The sequence below is a fragment of the Phyllostomus discolor genome, chromosome 10 (assembly GCF_004126475.2).
Source record: "Phyllostomus discolor isolate MPI-MPIP mPhyDis1 chromosome 10, mPhyDis1.pri.v3, whole genome shotgun sequence".
Lineage (NCBI taxonomy): Eukaryota > Metazoa > Chordata > Mammalia > Chiroptera > Phyllostomidae > Phyllostomus > Phyllostomus discolor.
Window position 1 is genome coordinate 78,058,108 of NC_040912.2, and position 22,782 is coordinate 78,080,889.

A 22,782-nucleotide genomic window follows, 5' to 3' on the forward strand; every position below is an offset into this window, starting at 1 on the left:
CCCTGGGGGATGCTTCGTCTGGCATGTACACAGCCAGGGAGTGTCCTGACCATTTCTGGAATGACATGGGGAGGCCATATCCCCCGGCCCTGAAGGTCTCCTCATGCCTTTGGAAGTCACAGGTGGAACTCTGTTTTTTTCCTTCCCAACTAGTGATTTGGACTTTATATTCATACCTGGGCTCCCTCCCCAATTTTGAACTCTTAAAATATATAGATAAAAATAAAAACTACAACCCCCCCAAATAAACAGACCACACAGTTTAAAGGAAAAGGGAGGAGTTGGGCATCAGGGGCCCTCAGTTGCCTGCCCTGGGGGCTGACGGGAGGCTCAAGGGACTGAGTGGAGGTCCTTGCCGTGAACTAGGAACTAGAGGAGAGGCCAGGAAGGGGCCAGGGTCTGCCTGATGTGTGTGTGGAGGAGAGGGGAGTGGAGTTCTTCTCAGGTGGCACATGGGGGCCCTGGTACCTGAAGGTCATTCATTCCCAGAAGTGCATCTCAGAGACCACAGTGCGGCTGCTCATTGGGACGGCCCATTCCTGGAAGGGCCTCGGGGGGCGGGGGGCATGGCAGTGGGCCGCTGCCTGCAGAGCACCTCCCTGCGTCTTCCTTCCCTCCCTGGCTCAGTGAGGCGGGAGTGTTTGTCCTTGATTAATAATAATTCACTTTAACCCTCATTAGCTTACGTATTTGACTTTGCATCCTGGGAGGCCAAAGAAAGTGTCCTCTGAGTCCTGAGAAAGGAGAAAAGGAGACAGATGGGAAACAGGCTTTCTTTTAGGTCAAAGCAAGTGTTGTTTAGGCTTCCAGCTACACCAGCAGGACTTGCCTCTGCCCTAGCGTGGAGGTCATCCGGGAGATGGGGGCCCACAGGGCCCTGGCTGGGCACGGGCGCCAGACCAGGCAGGGAGGCCGCGTTGGGAGAGTGGGTGGGCCTAAGACAGTCAGTGGGCTGGGCTGTGAGGGCTGAGCGGCCCACAGATGGGCTCCGTGAGTCTGGCGCTCTAGTGGGCAGGGGCTACACGTGCAGGAGGAGGTGGGACAAAGGGACGGCACACTCCAAAGTCAGACATGCAAGGGGGACAGGAGCACAAGGACCCTGGCATGGGAAGGTGATTGGACAGGACGTGGACATGACCCCCAGGCTGGGAGGGGAGAGCTGGGGCTGAGGGGATGGGGTCAGAGCCCCCACTCCTGCCTGGGCACAGTCCCGGACAGTGCCTCCAACATCGGGATGGATTCAGAATGCCTCTCTCTCAAACATCTCGGGCCTCGCTCACTGGCCCGCAGGCTCTGGGGCTGCCTGCAGCTGTGCGTGTCACTCTGGGGGTGTGAACGTACCTTGGCCTGTGGGACACTCAGGTGGTCCCTCAATTTAAAACCACATTGAAAGAGGGAGGCAAGAAGAAGTATTTTCCTGAGGAAGTAAGTGACACGACAGCCAGCCTCACTTAATGGCACTATTTGTTGTTGCCGACACACGTCGGGGCTCTCCTTACTACAGGGAAGGACAGAGTGGCGAAGCCCGTACCTGGGTGAACTTGTTAACCGCCCCCCGCCCCAGAAATGACCAGCCTGCAGCCACCTTCCTCAGCTTCTTTCCCCTGTTCCTTCATGTCCAGGACCTCACAAAGCTCCCCCCACCTCCACCCCACCAGCCTTCAGCCCATCTCCCTCCAACTTAAAACCCCCACCTAAGCCAGGTCAGTTCTTTTGACTGCATCATCTCCAGGTACCATGTTGACCTTGGTGGTCTCCACAGGAGGAGGGTGCAGGAGCAGGGTGCAGGGGGAGGTGAGAAGAGGGTGGCCTTTTCTCCCCTGCTCTCTGCCCAGGACTTGGGGAGTCTTATAAAGATCCCACCTTAAACAGAACTGCAACCCTGCTAATGAACTGTGGCAGAAAGGAATGCCTCGAGGGGTCCTCCCACCCCCTGGACTGCGTCTGGTGCGTGCCGGCCCCGAAGCTGCCTGGGCAGCCCTCCGGCCTGCCAAGAGATCAGAGGTTCCAAGGGGAGTCTGGGGAAGATTTGGGGAAAGGACAGCTTTTTGACAAAGCTGCCTTGTCTTTACTTTGAAACCTACCACATGCGCATCAAACCAAAGAAACAGAAAACAAACAAACAGCAAAAGGAAAGAACTTTTATGGGCCAGATGGGTTGTGGCTCTGCGTGACTCTGTCCTACTTCTCCATCCCCTCCCCTCCACCCCCAAGCAGGCCACAGAGACTGCGGGCAAACAGAGCCTGAGCAACAACCCATCCCACCAATTAAAGTCAAGGCCAAACTCCTCCCCAGGAGAAAGGAGGAGAGCGAGGAAATTTGTCTCGTCTTCTCGCCCCTTCTTCCTGACCTTCATGTTTCTCTGAGGCGTTCCCAGTTTCTCTTTCAACAAAAAAAAGTTCAGTACCGACAAAGGAACAATAGCAATAATAATAATCCAGTAAAAAATAAAAGCTTCAGCAGAACCAATGAAACAGTCTTTTTTTTTTCTGCTTGTTCATTTTTTTCTCTATCTGTGCAAAACTTAAAAGTCAAAACATACGCAGTCATACGTGCACTCACACACGCACACACAGCTTCATTCAGCAAATCTGTGTTAAATATGTTTGTGTCTCTCTCCTCCCCAACCCTTCACATGTGCAAAAACATTTTCGCCGCCAGGCTGCTTCCTCAGCCCGCCTCCCACATGCTCCCTTCCTGGCCTGCCAGGGCCCCTGGCTTCCTGGGAGAAAATCAAACGATCAGGGGTAGAAATCCCATGCTTCTTCGCCTGACACTTCATTCGCCAAAACCTTTGGTTATTTTTTTCCCCCTTGACATGCATCTTTTCCCATTCTCCTCGTCCTGTTGGTTAAGGTTTCTTGAGTTTTGTCCACCATATGTCCTCCCTGATGCCATGTGGTGCCCTGCTTGGGGTCACCACTGCTTGACCCCCAGTCAAGTCCAGGCCTCCCTCGGCCTGTGACCACCCTGATTTCCTACAGGCAGGTGACGTCTCGTTCTACCCGCCAGCACTCGGCGTAGAAAGCAAGAGTTGAAAGGTCCTGGAGCTGCAGGATGAACTGATGAGCAAGGGGAGAGGAGGGAGAGCAACATCTCAGAATCCCCCTCCACGGGACAGGAAATCTTTTTGAGCTCTCTGCCAGCTCCCGGGGCAGACACACACACACTCATGTGCACGAGTGCGTGCACATGAGCTCACACACATGCACACACAAGCATATCCAGAGGGGTGGGCATTCTTAAAAGGAGAAGATGCTCCACAGACTCTGTTGGAAACGATGGGGCTCCTTTCCCTTCCCATGTGGGGCTCCTCTGAGTGGATGGCCGGGAATGGTGCCCGATGCTGGGGGTGTGCGGGCAAGGCGCATGCCCAACGCCACCTTAGACGATGCTCTTCCTTGCCTCCCAAGGGGTACAACTCCACACCGGGGCTGCCAGAAGAGACCTCTGCTTGTGGTGGGAGACTGGACCAGATGGCCTCCAAGGCCCCCTCACCGTTCCAGATTTCCATGACCGTCCTCAGAGCATCTCTCACTGCAGCCCCTGCTCACCCAGGCCCCATGTGTGAGCACACATCTGCCTGGCTGGCTAGAATGTTATATCCATAGATGGCAGGACAGATGGAAGGGCAGGTGCTAGGGCAGAGGTCAGCTGTATGTTCCTCCTCCCCTTTCTGGCCACATCCTTCGACTTGGCTTTTCGGTCCTCCCAGATGTGACAAGCCGGGGCTGAGTCGGGTTGGCATTTCGGTTTGTCTCTAGGAGGCTGTGCTTGAGTGCATTTCTTTCCATGATGACTGCTAAGAGATGAGGGAGGAAAGTGACTAAAGAGACAGCTGAGATGTTGATGAAATCCTTCCCCAGGAGGTCTGGACAGGCCAGTGGCAAAGCCATCCGCGTCACAATGGCACCAGGCTCTGCAGGGGGAACAGAGGCGAGGCTGTCTGCGCCAGCCTGCTGGAGAGTTCTCAGGAAGGATGGTGGAGATGGAGCCACAGGGACAGCTGCAGGTAGAACCTCCTGGGTGCCTGGATGCATCCTGCATTTTGTGTCAACCTTCAGGGGGCGATGACCAAGGGGGACGGTGGTGCCTTCTCTAGACACCTAGAGGATCCAGAAGCACCTGGAAGATCTCTAGAGGATCTGACAGTGGTACACCCATGACTACGGTCGTCATTCACTTGCACTTGGGAGCGTGAGTGGAAAACAACAAATTCTGCTCGCAGAGTAGATGAGCTCTCTTCTTCTCCCCCTGCCTGTCACACATCTGCCACCATGAGCCAGATTAGAAGGTTAGGACTTGTCCCCGTGGTGGAACGTAACTGCTGTTCTTTCTCCTGTCTGGCTTTCCACAGGTAGGGGAGAAGGCTTGGCAGGCAGGTCCCTGTGGGCACTTGGATGAGCTCTGAGAAGACTGGAAGGGGACAAAGAAGCCCCTGGCTGCTGACCCGAGTGAGAGACAGCTCACAGAGTACCTCCCAACTCCTCACCCCCTGCCCCCAATTCCGGTCACATGCAAGAGGTGCGGCCTTTCTTCTCACAGTTGCAAAGGGATCACAGCACTGACTGACCCCTTGGAGATGGAAATGTGGGATGGGAGAGCCAGGTGGTGTCTTCCCACCAAAGGTAATACTGAGCTCACTGCCTCTTCTCTAGGCCAAGGTTCGGACCAATGTGGGGCTCTCAAGAAGTGGAGGGTGAAGTAGCAGCATAGAAACATCCTCTATCCGTGTCTCCTCATTCATTTGTAGGCCCTGTTGCTGACACATGGGGTCAGCCGGATCAGAGAGCCCCCTCGGAATCTTCTGGTCAGGTCCCTCGCTGCAGGACTGGCCATCCTGGACTAGCTGAGGGCTGGTGGCTTGGTTCAGTTGTGTTGGCTGAGCAACTGAAAAAGAAGAGACCTAGGAAGGAGGGAGAGGCAGAAAGAGGCAGAGAGAGAGAGAGAGACAGCGCTGCTCGGGGATGCTGCTGACGCCAGTCGGAACTTGCACTTGGTAAAGATGATAATCTAGACTGAGGCACGGCTTGGTGTGTCCCTCCCTCCAGGGGGGCCCTGGAAGGACGGTTCTCAGCTGTCTAAGCTCATGAGGGTTATGACTTGTTCTAGTTTGTAGGCCAGTTTCTGCTTCCCACACTGGTCATCGTGGTCCAGAGGTCCGAGGATCTGTTGAAGGGGCAACAACAGGGAGGTTACCAGTTTGTACGTACATGCCTGTGTGCTTAGGGTGTGCACAGGAGGGGGACGTCATCTGGAGGTGTGGGAAAACTTGTGCATGTGGAGATTTGCACACAAAGTTGCTGGGTAGACAGAGATGGAAAGTGTGGGGCACGGGTACAATGTGTGGGTACCCGTTTGTCCACAGGATGTCAGTACACGCATCAGCCTGTCTGAGTAAACGTGTACATTTCACTGCCCCCTAAGACAACCGATAGTGGGCAGAAGATGCTCCAGTCACCTGCAGGTTAAACCTCAGACGGTTCAATACCCCTGTGTCTCAGGGGAATGTGACTGTGGATATTAAGAGACTCCCCCCCTCCTCCAATAAAGGACAATCTTAACTCATTTGGCCTCACTTTGTCTGTGGAAAAACAAATACCGCTGGGAGCTTAGTGTATCTTAAGCTGTATTGGTCATTAGCACCTCACGGAGAATGTCTGCCGAAGCCTTTCCTGAGGTCAGAGGGTTGGTGGAAGACAATGACAGAGAGCGTTTGTGTCACGGGAAGAAAAATGTGTTCAGACTGGACTCAGATTCAGGAGATGCAGGATTGAGTAAGGGGTCAATCAGTCCTCCACTGGTGATCTGGGATGGGACATGTAACCTCCCTGAACCCCATCTTTGCAGCCCACTTCCTCACCTGTACAATGTGGGAACTGCCGGCCCTGCTCTGGGCTGCTCCAGGGGAGAGGACAGTGTCAGGTAACCTACGCGAGCACCCTTCCCACGATGCCTGCTCCGGGAGAGGCGCGCAACCAACAGGGGTGAGTTTACTGGGGTCGGGCCCAAGGGGCGGGGGGGCAGCTGGGGGAAGGAGAGAAGGAAAAGGCTGAGGGCTTGAGGGGAGGCTCCCAGAGATCTGGATTTCCTGGCCCAGTTAATGTATTTTTAACTGGGGAGACCAGAATAGACTTGGCAACTTCTTAGCTGGCCAAGAATCACCAGTTACTGGCACCAACGTTTCACAAAGATAGGCTATTTTAACACCAACCGTGGATGAGGGCCGTCGTAGACTAAGGGACTGCTCTTTCCAAGGTGAGTCAGTTGTACTCACACACTGGCACACTCTGCATTGTCCTTACTTCTGTCCTGTGGCCACGGACTGGTATGGACTTTGTCCTGGACCAGCACTAGCCCGCAGGCTGGTATTGGGTCCCCCCTAAGGTGCCTATCACTGGCTTCCCCTCCACTTGAGGCTCATGGCACTGTGTGGGACACCATGCCCTGCACCCTGCTGGTGCAGGTGCAGGGCCTGGTGGTGAGGCTGCCGGGAGGAGGTAGAGAGGCCAGGGCACAGAAAGGGCATTTATGCTGCTGCTCCGATGCAGGGAGCCTGGACCTGCACCTACTTGGTCTGTGCCTGCATGACTGAGAGACTCCCATAAGCACCTTGTGCTGACCAGAAAGAAGGCAGTGAGCTCAGGTGAGGTTTCCAACAGGGAACACAGCAAGTGCTCTGTGTCTACTCTGTTCTCTCCCGTCCCATCCTGTCCCGTCCCATGTGGCTTGCCCATGGTGGAGGGGAGTTGCTTATTTCAAAAAATTAGATCAAAGAGAGAAATGGAAAAAATGAGAGGAAATAGCAAGGAAGAAACAGGAGGAGAAAAGAGAAAAAGGAACAGCTACTGGATCTATATATCTGAGAAGCACAGAGATGAATGCAGGGTGTCTGGAATGGAGCGTTTCCACTCCGAGCCTTTGCAGCCCGGCCCCAAGTCCCCGGAGGCAGTTTCCCCAGCAGCAGTAGGAGGGGTCCGAGGGCGGTGCGCTTGGCCCCAGCAGCAGGGCAGGGCTCACCTCCTCACTGTACTTGCCCACGTAGGAGAAGATCTCCGAGAGTGCGCTCATGGTGTTGAACTCATTCATGTGCATCCGGGACTGCTCGGCCAGGTATGCGTTCATGTCCTGGTCGCTGATGGCCGGCATCTTCCCGATGTCTGAATAATACCTGCCAGGGTGGGGGTGGGGAAGAAAGCAGTGGCAGCTGTGCACATGGAGGAGAGGAGAGAGGGACACCACGGGCATTGTGTCTGGGGCCAGCGGATGCCTGCGTGTGACCCTTGGATGCCTGGATGCCACAGTGGCCGCACTCTGGTCTGGGCTGCTGGGCCTGCCCTCTGTTGCTCTGGGTGCAGGAGGCACAGAGGGGAGCGGTGTGGGGAGTGGGCCAGACACTGTCAGAGGGTGACCAGGGGTGGGGCCGGCAGCAAAGGGGAGGCATTTCCCGCAGCAGTTTTGCTCCCAGCTAGGTCCAGCCCGTTTCCCGTGACCCTCTAACACCCCTTCCCTCGGACATAAGAGGTCCCCTCCACAGGCTTGAAAGGCTCTTCCGAGCAGTGGCTCTGTCGTGATGTCTTCCCCTCCCTGGGGTTAACCAGGAGGAGCCGGGGGCTGCTTGGGGAGAGAGGCAGGCAGAAGGCAATCAGTCACTGTCACTTGCAGCTGTGCAGTGCTGTCAACTGGTTAATTAGATGCCAGCATTTACATTTTTAATTTCTGCAATTTGACATTTTATGCAGCAAACCCCGACTCTCCTGCCAGAGGGGAGCCATGCAGTTTCCTAATGAGAAACCGAGGGGCCCAGGGGCCCTGAAGACAGTCACACCTAATCTCTTCCGGTGCTTCTGGGTGGGAGCCACAGAACAGGGACCAAGCACCCACAAAGGCAGGGGGCGTTGGGACAGCGGGGAAACGCACCCAGGCGGCCCTGCAGGACCTTCAACGCTGGGGAAAGCAAGCCCGAAACCTCACCTAGAGGAGGGTGCAGGGGCCGTCCGCAGGTGGGGACTAGAATGAGGCATCTGAGGCATGAAGCTTTACACTCTCACCTGTGTGCGTGCAGGTGATAATGATAGGCCCCGGGAATTCCCCGGACACAAAGCTTGATCAGGTAGGTGTAGGGGCATTTTCAGAGGCTCTGCTACAGTCTCACCCTGGACCTCAGCCCCATGTCCCTCTTGCATCCCTCACTGCCCTGACCACGAGTCCATCAGTGCTGGTCCCCCCACCTCTACAGCTCCCCACTGGTGCCCAGGAGCTGGGTGATAGGCGGGCACTGGTGGCACTCGGGTGCTACTCCAGCCATCATGCTCAAGGGGCTACAATGGAATGACAGTTCAGGCTGGTGGGGGCAGGGTGGCCGCTCTGCTTGGAGCCACCGCCCCGCTGTGACTGCAGTCCTGTCACTTTGGTTGGAAAATGAGGAAGGCAGCGGGAGGGAGATGAAATCCTCACCCTCTGGCAAGGGGGGCCGGTCGGAGAGACACTCGGGTCCCTCAGGAGCCCGCCGCACAGACACGCTCGGCAACTGCGTTGTCGAGCTGATTGCGTTTTGGCGGGAGGTCTTGGCCCCTGACATGCTGTCGAGATAGGCACAAGGACAAGAGCCTGATGAAATGGCTTTTCTCAGAGGATGCTGGGGACTCAGGAGGCACGGCCCTGCACAGTCTCAGCGGGACTTCCAACCTGCACAACCTTCCTTCAGTGTGGGGTCCTCTGTCCCCTGGTCTCGCCTTGTCTTCACAAGTCTCGGGGCCCTGTTCCTTGCCCCCTTTCCTTCTGGTTCCTTGGCTCCATCCCAGAAGAACCTGCTCCTCCAGGCCACCTACCCACCCCCAAACGTCCCCAGTGCCTCAGGAAATGGAATAAGACGCTAGGTATAAACTTCCAGCCAGAGACCCGATTCACGGCCACTATTTCTGGAATACAGTAAACGCCAATGTTCCATTTCATAGCGGAGACCTGCGGGTTTCTGCGGTCACTCTGAACCTGGTCACTCCCGAGGAGATTTGTGTCATCATCCCCTCACCATTCCACACCCACTGAGCAGAGTATGTTGGTCAGGTAAAGGGTTACGTTCTCAGGTCGTGTTGGTCAAGAACATGAGTGAAGACCTCCCACTTCTGTCCCACGGCCGGCAGCCAGACGTGGCTCTGCAAACACGGCCAGGCACAGAGATCCCCCTGGCAGCTACACTCTGTCACCCTGGGCTGTCAGAGCGACTGACCAGGATGAAAACCCAGGTCCTCTCTGATAGGACGTGACTCTCACCAGAAGCAAGACTCCTGCCCTGTCCGCTACCTGCCCTGAACCTTTCACAGGTAAATGGATAGTTCTGTCAGGCTTTTGGCCAACACTGGGACTCCCTCCCCCTGCTGCCTTTCTGGTCCCTGGGGTATGTGAGAGCCCAGGTTACGGACCACGTCTCCATGGAGACAGCAGATGCCCACACTCTGTCCCTTTGCCATGGCTCACTGAAAGCCCAGTCCATTTCTCCAAAGAGAATGTTTAGAAAGCATGCCTGTGTGAGAAAGGGAGGGGCAGGGGCGGGGCAGGGTTCGGTAGAGTGGGGAGAGGACGGGGGTTTGGATCTCCGTGTGTGACAACCCTTCCTGGCTTCGCTTTGCATAGTCTCCCTACCTGTGAGGTCGGGTCCACACTGAGCAGCCCCCGTGCCTCCTCTGTTGCTTACGTGGGAGGCGCTGGATTGGACCAGTGCTTGTCTGCAGCCACAGACTAGCCCATGAGTGCATCAACCGCATGTCTTCATTTCTGCAAGTTCTACATCGCTGACCGAGCACAATGCGCCGGATGACTGCGGCACTTGAGGACCTTCTGTCCTGTTCTCATCCCAGCCCTGTGGTGCTAGGTGGGCCCATCCTGCCTGCAGGGTTTCTCCACAACCTTCCTTGACCTCTCCCTACTTCCCTCCACCCCTTGAACCTGATGATGACTGTGCCCTAGCATCTGTCCACTGAGTGCCGGTTGCTTCCTCCTCAGCGTTTGCTGTGCTGGGCTCCACCACCGAGAAGCCTTATTGACTGCAAAGAATGCAATTATTCCCTATTAATGAACTTCAAACAACTGTTATTATCAGCTGGGTGTGCAGTGAGGAAGGGAAAGGTCAGCCTGAGCCCTTGTACTTGAACTTGCTCCTATAGCATTTCTGCCTGCAGGTGAATCCTTCTTCAGAAGAGATGGGTTTCCTGAAAGTCCCCAGGACGCCCCTTGAGCTGGCCAGGGCCTGGCAGGCTGGCCAAAGCCGAGCCTGCTGAGGAGGTCCAGGCCCCATCGTTGGCCTTACCCAGCTGTCTTTGCTGCATTTGCTCAGACAGGGTGGGCGCCTGCACCCTGTGGTCCGACATCAGTCCTGGGGGAGCTGCTCTAGAGGGAAAGGCCCCAGCGAGCTGGGTTCTCCACTGTTGACCAGTCTGCAGCATTTCACGCTTATGGGTTGCTATGGGAGGGGCCCTGTGTGTGGCAGTCGGTGTCCCATCCCTACTTTTGGGATCAAGAAGGTGGTCTCCAAGCGCTGAACTCTTAGAGAAGAAAAAAGTGTTCTCATCCCTTCAGACACGTCAAGACAAAGAGTAGACGTGGAAAACATTGGCGCCCAGGGCTCTGAGGTCCCCAGACACTTGCCTTTCAGGGCCCTGCCCACACGTCTCTCCCTTCGTGAGTCATTCCCGGACCTCGGTCCCTGAGCGCCCCACCGTGATGGCCCGTGGGGTCGCCCAGTGCCTGTCTGTGCGTCCTGCACCAGGAGAGCCACAGGGAAGGATCAGGTCTCATCCGTCCCGAGCCCCCGGCGCGCCCATGATGGATACCGTGCGTGTTTGGCGCAGGGATTAATGAACAAGTTGATGAAACGTCTACACTTCACCTCCAGTATTGCTCCCAGGGCGAACTGTCACAGCTTTATGTTTGGAATAGATGGTTTCCTTAGGAGGCATATTTAAATATTTAAAATTCTTAACCTTTCTCATGCGGTGACACATGTGACTGATGGCATTCATATGTGCGACACGCCCCTCGCCTGATCCCGGGTGGGCCAACTGTGACTCCGCTGCACTTGTCCTCCACGGAAAGCCTGTGGCTGCAACCGAGTGAGGCTAATGTGGCCACAGGGACAACCCCGAGGCTCTTCCAATTTAAAACAAGAGGAAATTACTACCGAACACGAACGTTTTACTGCTATTGGTAATGAAATAGAAATTACAACTGATCGCGGCACACCGGTTTGTGGGGACGACACGGCTGAGCGCTGCCCTGTGAGAGCAGTGGAGCCACGGCCCGCTGCTGGGGAACCGAGGGCTCTTCTCCTCTCTCTAGGTGTGGCCGCGGGCAAAAGCGCTGATCCTTGAATGGAGGCAGCGGAGACGGGGAGTCTGCAGAGGGGCCACCGACCATTCGCACTGCAAGGCATTTGGAGGCAGAAAAGGGGTGGAAGAAGGGGACAGAGGCTGGGTAGATGAACTTCTAGGAGATACAAATCAGTAACTAGGCTGCTCAGCCAACAGAGTTGTGAGGCCTCCTGAATCTATATGATTTCCACCCCCGTGACAGACAGGGCTGGTTGGGGTAAACCCTGTCTCTCAGCTGTGATGGGACAGAGAGCCTCTCCAAAAATGTGTAGGGTGTAGTGAGTTACTAAGCCTGAGTCCTGTGCAGGCTGGTTGCGTGCTCATGGCACCCAGGTAGTGAATTCGGAGGTGTGCGAGCCCTGGCCAGAAAAGGAAGGGGTGCTACCATTGTACTTCTGAACCGGGGGGTGGTGGGAGACCAGGCTTGCTGTGGGTTCTGAGACAGTTCTGCACTCTGGACTTCCCTTCCCCTTTCAGCGACCCAGACTAGCTCCGGGGCCAGTCTCCTGGGCAGTGAAAGGAAAATGGATCCATCATCACCAAGTGAGAAGCACTCTGGGCCCGCTCCCCAGATCCATCACAATGGTTTCCCCACTCTTCCACCTTTGTCCCCTCGTCCCAGAATGAGAGGAGAAGGAGTTTGGGACCTCATGCAAGAGGAAAATGACTTTCCTGAGAGTGCTATTGGTTGCTAAGGAACTGGCAGGATAAGGAGTGGAAACCATCAAGCCACGCCTGAAAATAACCAAATGGACCGGGGTTACTCATGACCTGTAGCAGCTGCGTGGCACAAATCTCATTTAGCACCAAGTGAGAGGGAGCCCATTAGCCTGATGCATGCATTATCCTGATCTCCAGCTAAGTGGCTGTGTTCCGGGCAGTGTCCTCTCCGCAGGTGTTTCATAAATGCTCCGGCCCTTCGCACCCTGGCTCCCTGCCTCCTTGCCTCCCTGCCTGAGGTCCTACCTACCATGGAGACCTTGCATCGGTGCCCGGATAACCAAGAACCCCAATGCTGCCTCTCTCTCTCTCTTTGCCGAAGAGCCAGCTGACCACACAGGAGGGCCTCCTCCTGGCCCTTCCACTGGCAGAAGAATGAGCCACGGACTACACAGAGGAAGGTCAGAGCCTTTCTCGGCGATTCAGACACAATCAGGTACAACGACAAAAGAGTTAGCTCTCTCTGACAGCCCCGGCTGCATGCCCACCCCATGCATGAGCAGGAATGGGCAGGGAGGATGTCAAAGAACAGAGGGGAGAGGGAAGAAAGAGAAGTCAACCCCCCATAGCAGAACCGAGTGACTGAGGTGACCGGGACCCCAGCTCTCTCAGCCATTTCCTCTGTACAGGGAAGGCAAGGTACAGGTATAAAGATGTCTCTCTGCCAGGAGTGAAACGATACAGTTCATTTTCTCTTTCTTTGGTCGCCAAGTCAGGAACAATTTCTGGTCTCTTTTACTCTTCAAAAAGGCACCGAACCCGAGCTTCCACCCAGGTTTTCTATCTTTAAGCTACTTGGAAAAAAGAGAAAGGGACTCAAACATCAGGACTGTCATGTAGAGCTGTGCGGCGGGCTGTTCACTGTGCAAAAGAATTCAACAAACCATGCACCCTGGCGTGGGGCCACGTCCTCCGGTAGGAAGGGCACCTTCCTTAATTCACACAGAGACACCCTACGGCGTGGCAGAGGTGCGCTGTCTTAAAGTATTGTAAGTAGTAGAAAAGAGGTTCGGGAGTCAGCTGAGTCGGGGATCACTTGGATCTTGGCCACTGAAGTCATCTTGGCCATCCTGTATGTGCATTTCCTCACCTTCACGGGCAGAAATGAGGTTATAAGTCCTGACCTCTCCTATACCAGGGCTACCACCATGAATAAACTAATAAAGCATCATCTGTTTGCTTAGCTCGAGTGCTTGGCATACATAGGGAGCTGATGCGGTACAGACAAACCAACAATGTGCTTTACCGGGAGTTAGCTTCGTGCCAAGGTGACCCAGCTCCACAGCCTACAGGTGGCCTCTAGTCTCAGGTGCACCGCATGGGACTGTGATTAGATTAGGGACTGCAAGGCCAAGGGCATCAAGAGCTCACGGTGTGAGAGTCCAGGGACTGGGGCAGTGAGAAACTGTTCAGAGTGACAATGACATCCCCACAGAACCCTGGGAGAACTGCCAGATGGACAGGGGCAGATGGGGAGAGGCCTCCAGCCTTTTTCAGTGACAAGATGTTATTCAGTCCCTTGAAGTCTTTTTTACTATTTATTGTTGGTAGGGATTGGAGCCGGGGACTACATTTCCTTCCCGGGCCTAGAAAGTGTTTTGGCCACTAAGATCTGGGCCTTGCATGCAGGGAAGCAGGGCCTGGTGGCCACCTCTGGCCAAGTTTCCCAGTTCTTGTTCAGCTGACCATGCCGGCGGCCTGGGGAGTGGATGCTGCAATTGCCGGATAAGGTTTGGTGAATGCCCCGTCTGTAAGCCCCGCCCACTGTGGAGGAGGAGCCCCGGCCCAGCACTTACCTCTCCACCCAGTTCTTGTAGCTGGGGATGTCCTTGGCGTAGAGCAGCTTGTTGGAGGGCGAGTCCTTGCCCAGCCGGTGCTCCGACGTGGAGCAGGAGTCCATGAAGGTCTGGGCCACCACGGAGAGGCAGGCGTCCGTGATGCTGTTCTTGTGGATGTCAAACACAAACTGGGGGTTCTTGATCATGTTGACCCAGAACCGCAGTGGCAGACTGTGTGGAGGGAAGAGGCAGACGGTCAGGAGAGATGGTGGGGCGGGGCTGTACGCTGGCCTGGAGAGCTCTCTGGAGAAAGAGAAGAGGCTGGGCACCAATAGTTCTTAAAGGCCGTGTCTATGCCGCCAATTAACCTTCCAGGAAACTGAGGATCACCAAGGCCGAATAGCCCGTCCAGAGATCAATGCGCACAGGCACTGGAGGGGGCGTGGAGCCAGCTGGGACTGTGGGAGTCAGTCTCGCCTTGGGGAGCGCAGGCTCTGGGGTCGGAGGAACTGTGATGGGTGCTGTGAAGTGGAATTTCTGACTCTCTGTTCCTCTGTCCGACTCCTATGCCAGATGTAAGGCATCTCCACTTGGCAAACCTTAAAGAATGGCCTGGAATCTAGGCTTTGTGTTGCATTCTCTGCTTCCCACTGTAGGAGTCGGGAGACGTCACACCCCTCTTCCCCGCCTGGGCACATCAGCGTCTTCCCACAGAGTGAAGGCACGTGAGGGGAGCGGTTTGAGAGGAGCAGACTCGGCATCGCCCAGCTGGCCGGTTTAGAAAACCCTGCTTCACAGCCCCACGTCTGCCCTACTGTGCCCTCTCCTTCTCCCTCTTTCTTACAGTTGGCACCTACTGTCTACCAGGAACTGTGCCGGCAGCGGGGGATACAGTGTGAATAAGACACATCCTCTAGCTCTCTAGGGAAGTCAGACACGTAATCAAGTACGCACGCTGAGAACTGTCCGTGCTAGAACCAAAGGGCGTTTGGGGCCATCGTGGGACACGGGGAGGTGTCATCAAGTCCACCCAAAGGGAAGTGTCCGGAGAGTCTCCCCAGAGGGAATGGCACTTGACAGTTTGGGCCTTAAAGGTGCACGGCTGCTCCTTAGCTGGATGAGGCTCGGAAGACAGTGTTGGGGGAGGAAGATGCTGCTGGCAGGGGACTCAGCTAAACAGACGAAGAGCAGCGGCACTGGGAACTGTGGTCTGGTAACCGCCAGCCCTCTCTGTTGCTAGAAGGGGTCCCCGGGCATTGGGAGAAACCTGCCCGCATGCCCTCTGGGCTGTCCTCCGCTGGCTCTCCGATTCTGTGGCCTCCACGCGGCCACCGAGACGCAGGCGAGGAAGCGGGAGGGCACCCAGCAAGGGATCTCTACTTCCTTCCCTCTGCCCCCACCTCCTCTCCTCCTGCCACTTCCCTGATGTTTTATTGTTGGTTTGGTTGCCGTTCTCTCTGCTGGTCGTAGTTTTAATGTTCCTGTGGGTTTGGCTTGCCTCTCAGAACTTAAACTCTTTGAATTACATCGTTTCAATACAGAGGGCATGACATTCTACGGGTGTGATATCTCCCAACAGTCAGTTGGGTGCGTGCGTGCAGCAAATGCTATAAATAAGTCAGACCTCACCCTTGAAACGGCCAATCCATCAACGAGTATTTAAACTCCCACAGAGTGGGCATCTCGGGGTGTGGGCAGACAGCACTGAGTTCCGACACTGTTAAGTGGCACCTGTTTCATCCCGGGTAATTCAGATAGGACACAAAAGGGGAGTCGTGACCCCGGGAAGAAAGTTGGGGTCCCAGCAGCTGCCCAGGGACACTGTGGCAGCCGGGCTCAGAGCCCTGGATGAAAGACTCCCAGCTGCCCAGTCAGAAGAGCCTCCAGTCCACGTCTCCCTGATCCCAGAAGTCCCACCGGGAGGAGGGACCCTGAGAGTCCATCTTGGCTGCATGGCGGTCTCCCCCCAACACTCGCTCTCCTTCAGCCAGTTGTGCTGACAGGCAAATGAAGCCGGGAAGCCAGGGCACCACACGGAGTCTCCTGCCTAATGAAATATTAGCATATGATTAACATTAGCGGTGGCACTAATCTCTGGTTGATTGCAGCCACTCGGGCTAAATGAGCAGGAGGTTTGTTTAAGAGCGAGAAGGTAGGAGAATGGTGGAGGAAGGTGGCGGGAGTAGGTGAGTTACAACTTTGGCTGGGAATAAAGAGACAATCTCTTTCCAATCAGAGTCAATATGCAGATCTCATCACTCCTGGGCTCGCTGCTTCTTGCTGGGGCAGCAACAATGAGGGCTGGTGGGTGTCCTTTGGCGAACGACCCCGAGCCTGGGACTGCCGTCCACTGCCCGGCTTTCCTTCATGGGGACTGGCGTTCTCTAGGAACTGAGGTCCTGAGTACTTGGAAGACCTGGCTCAGAGGGAGGCTGTGCCCCCACCCCAAGGACACAGTGACGTCCTGTGGTGCCCTGCCCCAGCAGGAGGCATGAGCTGAAACACGCAGTTCGGACACTATTGCGGGTGATCTACCTGTAACGTGCTACAAGGGCATGTAGGGATGTTTTGAAAACACCAGCTATCCCCAGCCAGACCAAGGATGTCTGCAGACCGCTGACATTCACAGAGGTCGGTAAGTAGGACAACTCACCGGCAGAGAGGAGCAAATTCGGTAGGTGGGGGTGTGCCCCTGGGAACAGCTCTGCCTAAGGTTGCTAAGCGCAGCCTTAGCTGGCGGCAGGCAGGTGGGTGTCTTGTGAAGCTCCAGGCTGGTTGTAGGTGTCCCTGGCTGGGCCCCGGTGCCACGCCAGACCGTGAACTTGGCCAACCTCCCTGTCTTGCCCCCTGCTCTTCCTTCACTCACCAGTTGCTTTTCCAGGTGTGGCGGACATGCGGGTCGTGAATGCCATGCTTATCTGCCTGCTCGTCCAGAAAGTCAAACATGTACTTGATGGCCAAGGGCAGGGCAGAGCCGCGGTGCGCCGTGCTGAAGATGGTCTCAAAGAGGTCGTCCACGAACTTCTGCAGGGTGCCCTGCGGAGGTGGCACAAGTTCAGACGCAGCTCCCGCAGGGAGCTCTCAGGACGATGGCTTTACAGCCTGCCGCGCAGACGGGATGGGAGGGCAGCGTGGAGCCGGGCCAGCTTGGGGGCAATCGGGTATTGCATGAATCCCATCTCCCCCACCCCCTTCACCTGTCTCTGACAGCTTTACATTTCCTGTGCATGTGGGAACTAGACATACCGCCGATGACCGGACCTCAGCAAGCCTTCCTCTGCCAACGACACGGATGGGCTTAACGCCCTTTGGCTGTGTGTCATTTTAGCACTTTTCTGAAATGCTAATGAACAACTCGCTCGGTCAGAGCAGACAAACACAATCTGCTGGTTTTATTTGGGCACAGCTCGCTCTGGCTAACGAACAGTTACCCACTCGGCTGTGCAGAGAGCAGAGCCCGGGCCAGCCTCAGGAGCGCAGGCCCAAGGGCAGGCTCAGACTGTCCCCGGAATGGGGACGAGAAACGGTGCCACTGTGGGGGCCCCATCCGCATCACTGGAGAGTGTTTATATGACACCCAGGGACAGGAGTCGTTCTCTCAGAAGGATGGCAGAAGAACGTGAATAGATGCGGCTAGTGTCTCTGTGTTTGAGAACGAGCACAGAGAAGGAAACAAAACCTCGGACTGCACAGCCGCACCGCCATGGGGCTGGGGTTTGCCTGGAGCGCGGGGTTGAGAAGGATTCTGAGGTTCTGTGCTGGGAAGGAGCACCGGGCTGCTGGGCAGGGCCCACCACGCGTGGATAATGGAGGGGCACCAGCACTCACGCTGGGTCTCGGAGGTTGGGGCATCTCGGGGGGTGGGGAGGTGCCTATCCGTACCCACGTGGGTCCCGCCCCCTGTCTGAAGTCCATACCTTAGTGGCCAGTAGCCGTGTCAGATAGATTTCGGACACCATCTTGCTCCCCCGGTCACCCTCCTTCTGGTCCCCATGCTCGTGGTTCTTCACCAGGTGCCACATCTTGACTCCACTCTCCAGGTCGGGGGTGATCATGGGCGTGCGCGAGCGGAGGCTATCGGGACTGCCCGTGTACCGGATCATGTTTTCTGCCAACGCAACGGGCCACGCGTGTGAGGCCTCTCGGCCCTCCTCACTCACGACGCACCCCACCCCGCTCCAACCCAGGCCAACTTCTGTGGGGTCCCTCCTGCCACTTTCTGCCGCCCTCATCTTGGCTTGGGCCACTCCATGCGGGGCGGGGAGCTGACGTGACTTTCCTGCCACCTCCGGGAAACTCTGGCCACTCCGTCCACACCACATCCCCTCCTCCTCCTCCTCTTGCTTCTCGCCAGCCCTTAATTATTCAATTTGTAAAAATATAAGCTCGTCCTCTTCTACACTTTTCCTTGTAAGAGTTCTCAAGTCATGTCTCGGGATGTGTTCTGTGTAGCCAATTAAGTACAAACGTAAGAGCAGGTAACCTGTCTCCCTTAATGACTGCGCACCAGCCAAGTAATTGTCTTGTCAGCTGCTCACCTTCACCCTCCGCTCTGGCCTGGGCCAGTTCCTCCCCCCGTGTTTGCTGAAATGTGAAGTCTGGTGAAATGAATGGTGAGCAGGGAAAGAGATGACAGTCCTACTGTGTGTGGGCACTGCTCTGGGTTTTCTTCTACTGATTTTCCAGAATGAGCCTGTGGCTTGGGTAGTTTTTTTTCAAGCCCTGTTCTGCTGGTAAGAAAAGCGGGTCTCACAGCGGCCAGGCAGCTGGCCCCATGGCACACAGAGGGCGGAGCAGGGTGGCACCTGGGCTTCTGGCCCACATCCAGTGCCCTCCCCCCACTCCACAGAGCCAGGGGCCTGGGGCCTGTACCTTCCCTTAAATGCTTCATAACAGTGTGACCTTTACATGTTGGGTAGCCTCTGTGCATCTGAGTTATAATTTGCTAATCTGCATAATAGGGGGAAATAATTATTTAATGCGCTGGGTTGTTAGGGACCTGACGCACGATAATGAGTATCAGTAAGTGAAAGCATCTTCTTGTCTGTAAGATGCTCACGCAGGTTGGAGTCTCTGCCTGTTCTGGGGGTGGGGGTGTAGGTTCGGCTCCTTCGTGCGAGTTCCCGCCCAGAACCAGGGGCCTCCTCCCTGGCCCGGCTCTCCTCTCCTGTGCTCAGCTCGCCCGCCCCGCCCCCCAACTCCCTGCCCCTGGGGGCCGACTGCCTTGCAGGGGCACTGCCGTCCCGACAGCAGCTGCTCGGGGCACCCTCTCCTCCCCAGAATGGCTCCGTGAACTCACCGTATTTACTGGCTGAGGTCCTGGAGACGGTGGAGTTGTTCACTGCGTTATAGGCCGTCACCTGCTTGGACACTAGAGCCACCACAGAGCCATCTGGCACCTAAGGGGGGAAAGCTCGTTAGGGGCTGGACGCAGAAGCTCTGCCACCCCAGCAAGTGTGGCCAAACCAGGGTTAACTTAGTCCCCAGGGGCGGTCCGCGTCTGGGCAGAGAGCTAGGGGACTTGGGAGGCTGCTGGCTCTCCTCCGAGTGACACAAGACAGACCCGGACACTGTGCAGTTTTCTGTGCTGTGACTCAGGCTTGGAGAGACTCTGGCAAAGGCTTCTCCCTAGCAGCCTCTCTCCCGATGCTTCCCCGAGAGCACCCAGCCTTAAATTCCAGGGACCATCCCGGAAAGGGCCCAGCCACCCACAAAACTCAGGCTTGCTGACGGATTGCACACGGGGAACCGGGAGCCTGTTTCTCTTGCAGACTCTGCCCGTGTCCCGCAGGAAGCATGCCGGTCAGCATCCTATCTAAAAGGAGGCCAGGGTTTCCTGGCTAGAGGGCGTTGGTTTTCTCTGGGTCACTAAGGGAACATGAGGTGCTGGTGAGGGAGTGGAGTTTAGGGCTTGGTGTCTAGGCAGGGATGGGGGAAATCCTGTTATTATTCTAGGACCGAGACTGCTGGGGCCCTGGCCGCCCTGCGAGCCCGCCCCTCCTCCCTTCCAAATGTCTCACCTGGTAATGCGCCAGGGTGTTCAGTCGCTTCCAGTCATTCTCGATCTTGGTGGTGATGTCTTCATCCTGCAGGATCATCCTCGCCCCGCTGCCTTGTCGCCACTCTGTGGGAAGAGCAGCGGCAGCTCAGAGACGCCCTCGGGCCCCTCCGGTGGGGGTCCTGAGGTCTCCTGTGCAGGCACCCGCACAGCCCATCTCCAGGGGCATCCTCAGACAGATGGGGGCTGGCAGGTGCTCCCTGAGGAGGGGGCGCAGGAGCTGTCACTGGAGAGAGGCCCTGAGCTCCAGTTCTGGTTTTCCTCCCAACAAGGCGTGCGAAGGAACAGGAACATCATCACCTGCCCCGCCCTGCCCACCTGCTCTCTGGGAGCGGCCACCTCTGCAGGAAGTAGGTACTTAGTAACTGCTGGCTGGATGAACGAGGCAGGTGGAAGCTCACAAGGAAGCGCTAAGCAAATGTGAGGCGGCAACATCATGCCACACGCTTGTTCCTTCGATGGCACGGTCTTGGAGCTAATGAGACTGAGGCTGCAGGTCCGGCCGCTGTGCACCCCGTTCACATTTAAGGGGTGTTTCCTGGCTCTCAAAAGCCAGGGGGTGGGTCACCCTTGGCAGGGAGACTGGGTCAAAGTGCGTGGAGAGATCAGCAGAACCTATTCTCAAGCCGGGATCAGCCCCACCCCACAAAGCTGATGTGGATAACAGCACCTCGGGATCTAGCCCACACCTAATTAGCTGATGCCGTAGGTAGATACTCATACTCGCACACTCTCCTCATGGGCCCAGACACCTACAACACACAGGCTGGCTGATGGATCCCACATGGGGGAACTGGAGGCTGCTTCTCATCAACCAAACCCCATCGGCACACGCGGCACGAAGTCACGTGGAGCTGGAGAAGTGCACGTTCCAGTCTCGAAAAGTACATGCACGGAGACCCGGTGCGTGCCAGACACACCAGCTCTTGTGCGTGTGCACATACACACCCCCACCCCCAAGCACAGATGCTCACGCCAGAGAGGAAAACAGTCTTTTAAAATCAAACGCAACACATGTTCCAGCCAGGAAGCCAGGAATCTGGTTTCCAGGCAGCCGCGGCTGCCCCCCACGCCTCACAGATGCCGACGCTCGTGAAACGTGCAGGGCGCTGGGGTTTGCAGAGTGCAGTCAGGGGCTGGGATGAGTTACCCACAGTCCTTGCCTGACCCCGCCACGGGTTTTTCCTATGCCCCACAGGGGCGCACTGCGGATTCCTCCTCTGCGTTTGCCTCCGGTCAAGGCTGCGCGGTGGGCCCGTGACCAGAGCACGCCAACTCCGTCCTGCCTTGTGCACTTGGCATGGCCAGTGCTTCCGATGGAAAAGCAGGCCCAGGGAGGGGGCCCATCTGCCTTTAGATGTAGCGGAGATGCGCCTAACACCCAAGCCCCTGCCTCCAGGTCCTGGGCTCACCCTGTTCAGAGCCTGGTGTACCATCTGACTGTCTCAGACATGTTTTCATTATGTTTTCACAAGGATGCCACGCTGTTCACAGGAGTGGAGGGGCCCTGATAGGCCACTGGGGGCCACCCATCCCTGACTGCTGCTGGTGGCATGCGGGCACTCATCTGTGCGGCCAGGGCCCCAGGACGGGTAGGGTGGTAGCAAAACGAAAGCACCTGGTCACTAGTGTTTTGTTTGTTGTGTTGTTTGGTTTGTTGTCCATTTTAAAGTCTTATGTAGCTATGTATGGATGTATGGGTGCACGTCTTTTTGAGTGGCTGGGACAAAGGAAGAGGAATGTCTCCCGGCTACTTGGGAAGCTGACAGGTGGTTCATTCAGTTGCTGGGGAAGCCCAGCCTGGCCTGAGGCCCACGGTGGTGCTATGCTTTATCCCAGCCAGTGACAAAGCCTCTTGCGTCCTCCATGGTTGCGCGGTGGACAGTGCCTGGGCCATTCAGTCAGAGGTTGCATGGGGGTGGGGAGACGGACAGGGGACACAGAGGGCAGTGTTCTGCATTCCCCACCCGGGGCCCGGAGGAGAAGCAGGGGCTGAGCTCTGGACACTGGGTTCCACTGGCCAGACCCACAGGAGAAGGAAGTCTCCTCCGCCGAAGCGGCTGTGGCTTTGCCTGGACTGGGTGAGGAAGGTGCCAGCGGAGGACTGGCGTCCTGGTTTGGCGGTGGCACCGGCACCCTTGCTGATGGAGTCGTGTACCTCGGTGGGGTCCCAACAAGCCATGTGGCCTGACGCACTGACCAATGACAGCGGACTCTGGAGCCCGGCACAGGACTTCCCTGCCGAGCACGGCCCTGAGTCGTGCAGTGCGCAGCCCGAGAGGCTGGGCCCAGCAGCCCTGGCTCTGAGCCCCCAGCTGAAGAACGTAGGGCAGAGTACGGCTGTGCGTGCCCCCAGGCAGCGTCGCTGGAATACAGCTAGGTGCCTACCAGCAGGGCTAGCCCAGCACCTGGGGCAGAGTAAGTACTGGATGAGCCTTTATTAAAGGAACAACGAATAAGTGGGGAATGAATGAATGAATAAATGACGGGGAAGAGTGAGTAAGCGGGTGTGCGATGTGACCCCCTCCTCCAAGTCGGAGAACAGGAAGTCTGGCCTGTGAGTCGGTGCTCCTCCGCCAGACAGGCAGGGGGCTCGGTCAGAGGCGGATGGTGAGCTACTCTGTCAGCTCCTCGGGACACAGGATGATCTGAGCTCCTCGGAAACACAACCCGGCATGCCCATGGCCAGAAATAAAAGATCCTTTAAATTATTGTTACTCCTCCTTCCAATTTTACGCCTGGGAAATTAAAGAAGCAGGTTGGGAAGACAGACCTCGAGGTCGCTGTCCCCAGCCACAGCTCATTCTGCTAAGCAGCTGAGTTCTCTCCCGAGGGCACTAACTGGGCTTCTCCTCTGCG

The 22,782-nt window shown here is 56.4% G+C and overlaps 1 protein-coding gene across 1 annotated transcript in view; it reads right to left on the reverse strand.

Annotated features, from left to right (window-relative positions):
- Positions 1 to 2,060: 2,060 nt before the first annotated feature.
- Positions 2,061 to 22,782, reverse strand: part of PLXNA4 (plexin A4) — a 408,926-nt gene continuing 388,204 nt past the window's right edge. The window contains exons 26-32 of the mRNA XM_028525438.2: positions 19,886 to 19,989; positions 19,165 to 19,264; positions 17,783 to 17,973; positions 16,732 to 16,901; positions 13,884 to 14,096; positions 7,022 to 7,172; positions 2,061 to 5,170 (exon numbers count right to left, since the gene is read on the reverse strand). Coding sequence (XP_028381239.1) covers positions 5,075 to 5,170; positions 7,022 to 7,172; positions 13,884 to 14,096; positions 16,732 to 16,901; positions 17,783 to 17,973; positions 19,165 to 19,264; positions 19,886 to 19,989 — 1,025 coding nt within the window. The 3' untranslated portion in view covers positions 2,061 to 5,074. The remainder of the gene's footprint in view (positions 5,171 to 7,021; positions 7,173 to 13,883; positions 14,097 to 16,731; positions 16,902 to 17,782; positions 17,974 to 19,164; positions 19,265 to 19,885; positions 19,990 to 22,782) is intronic.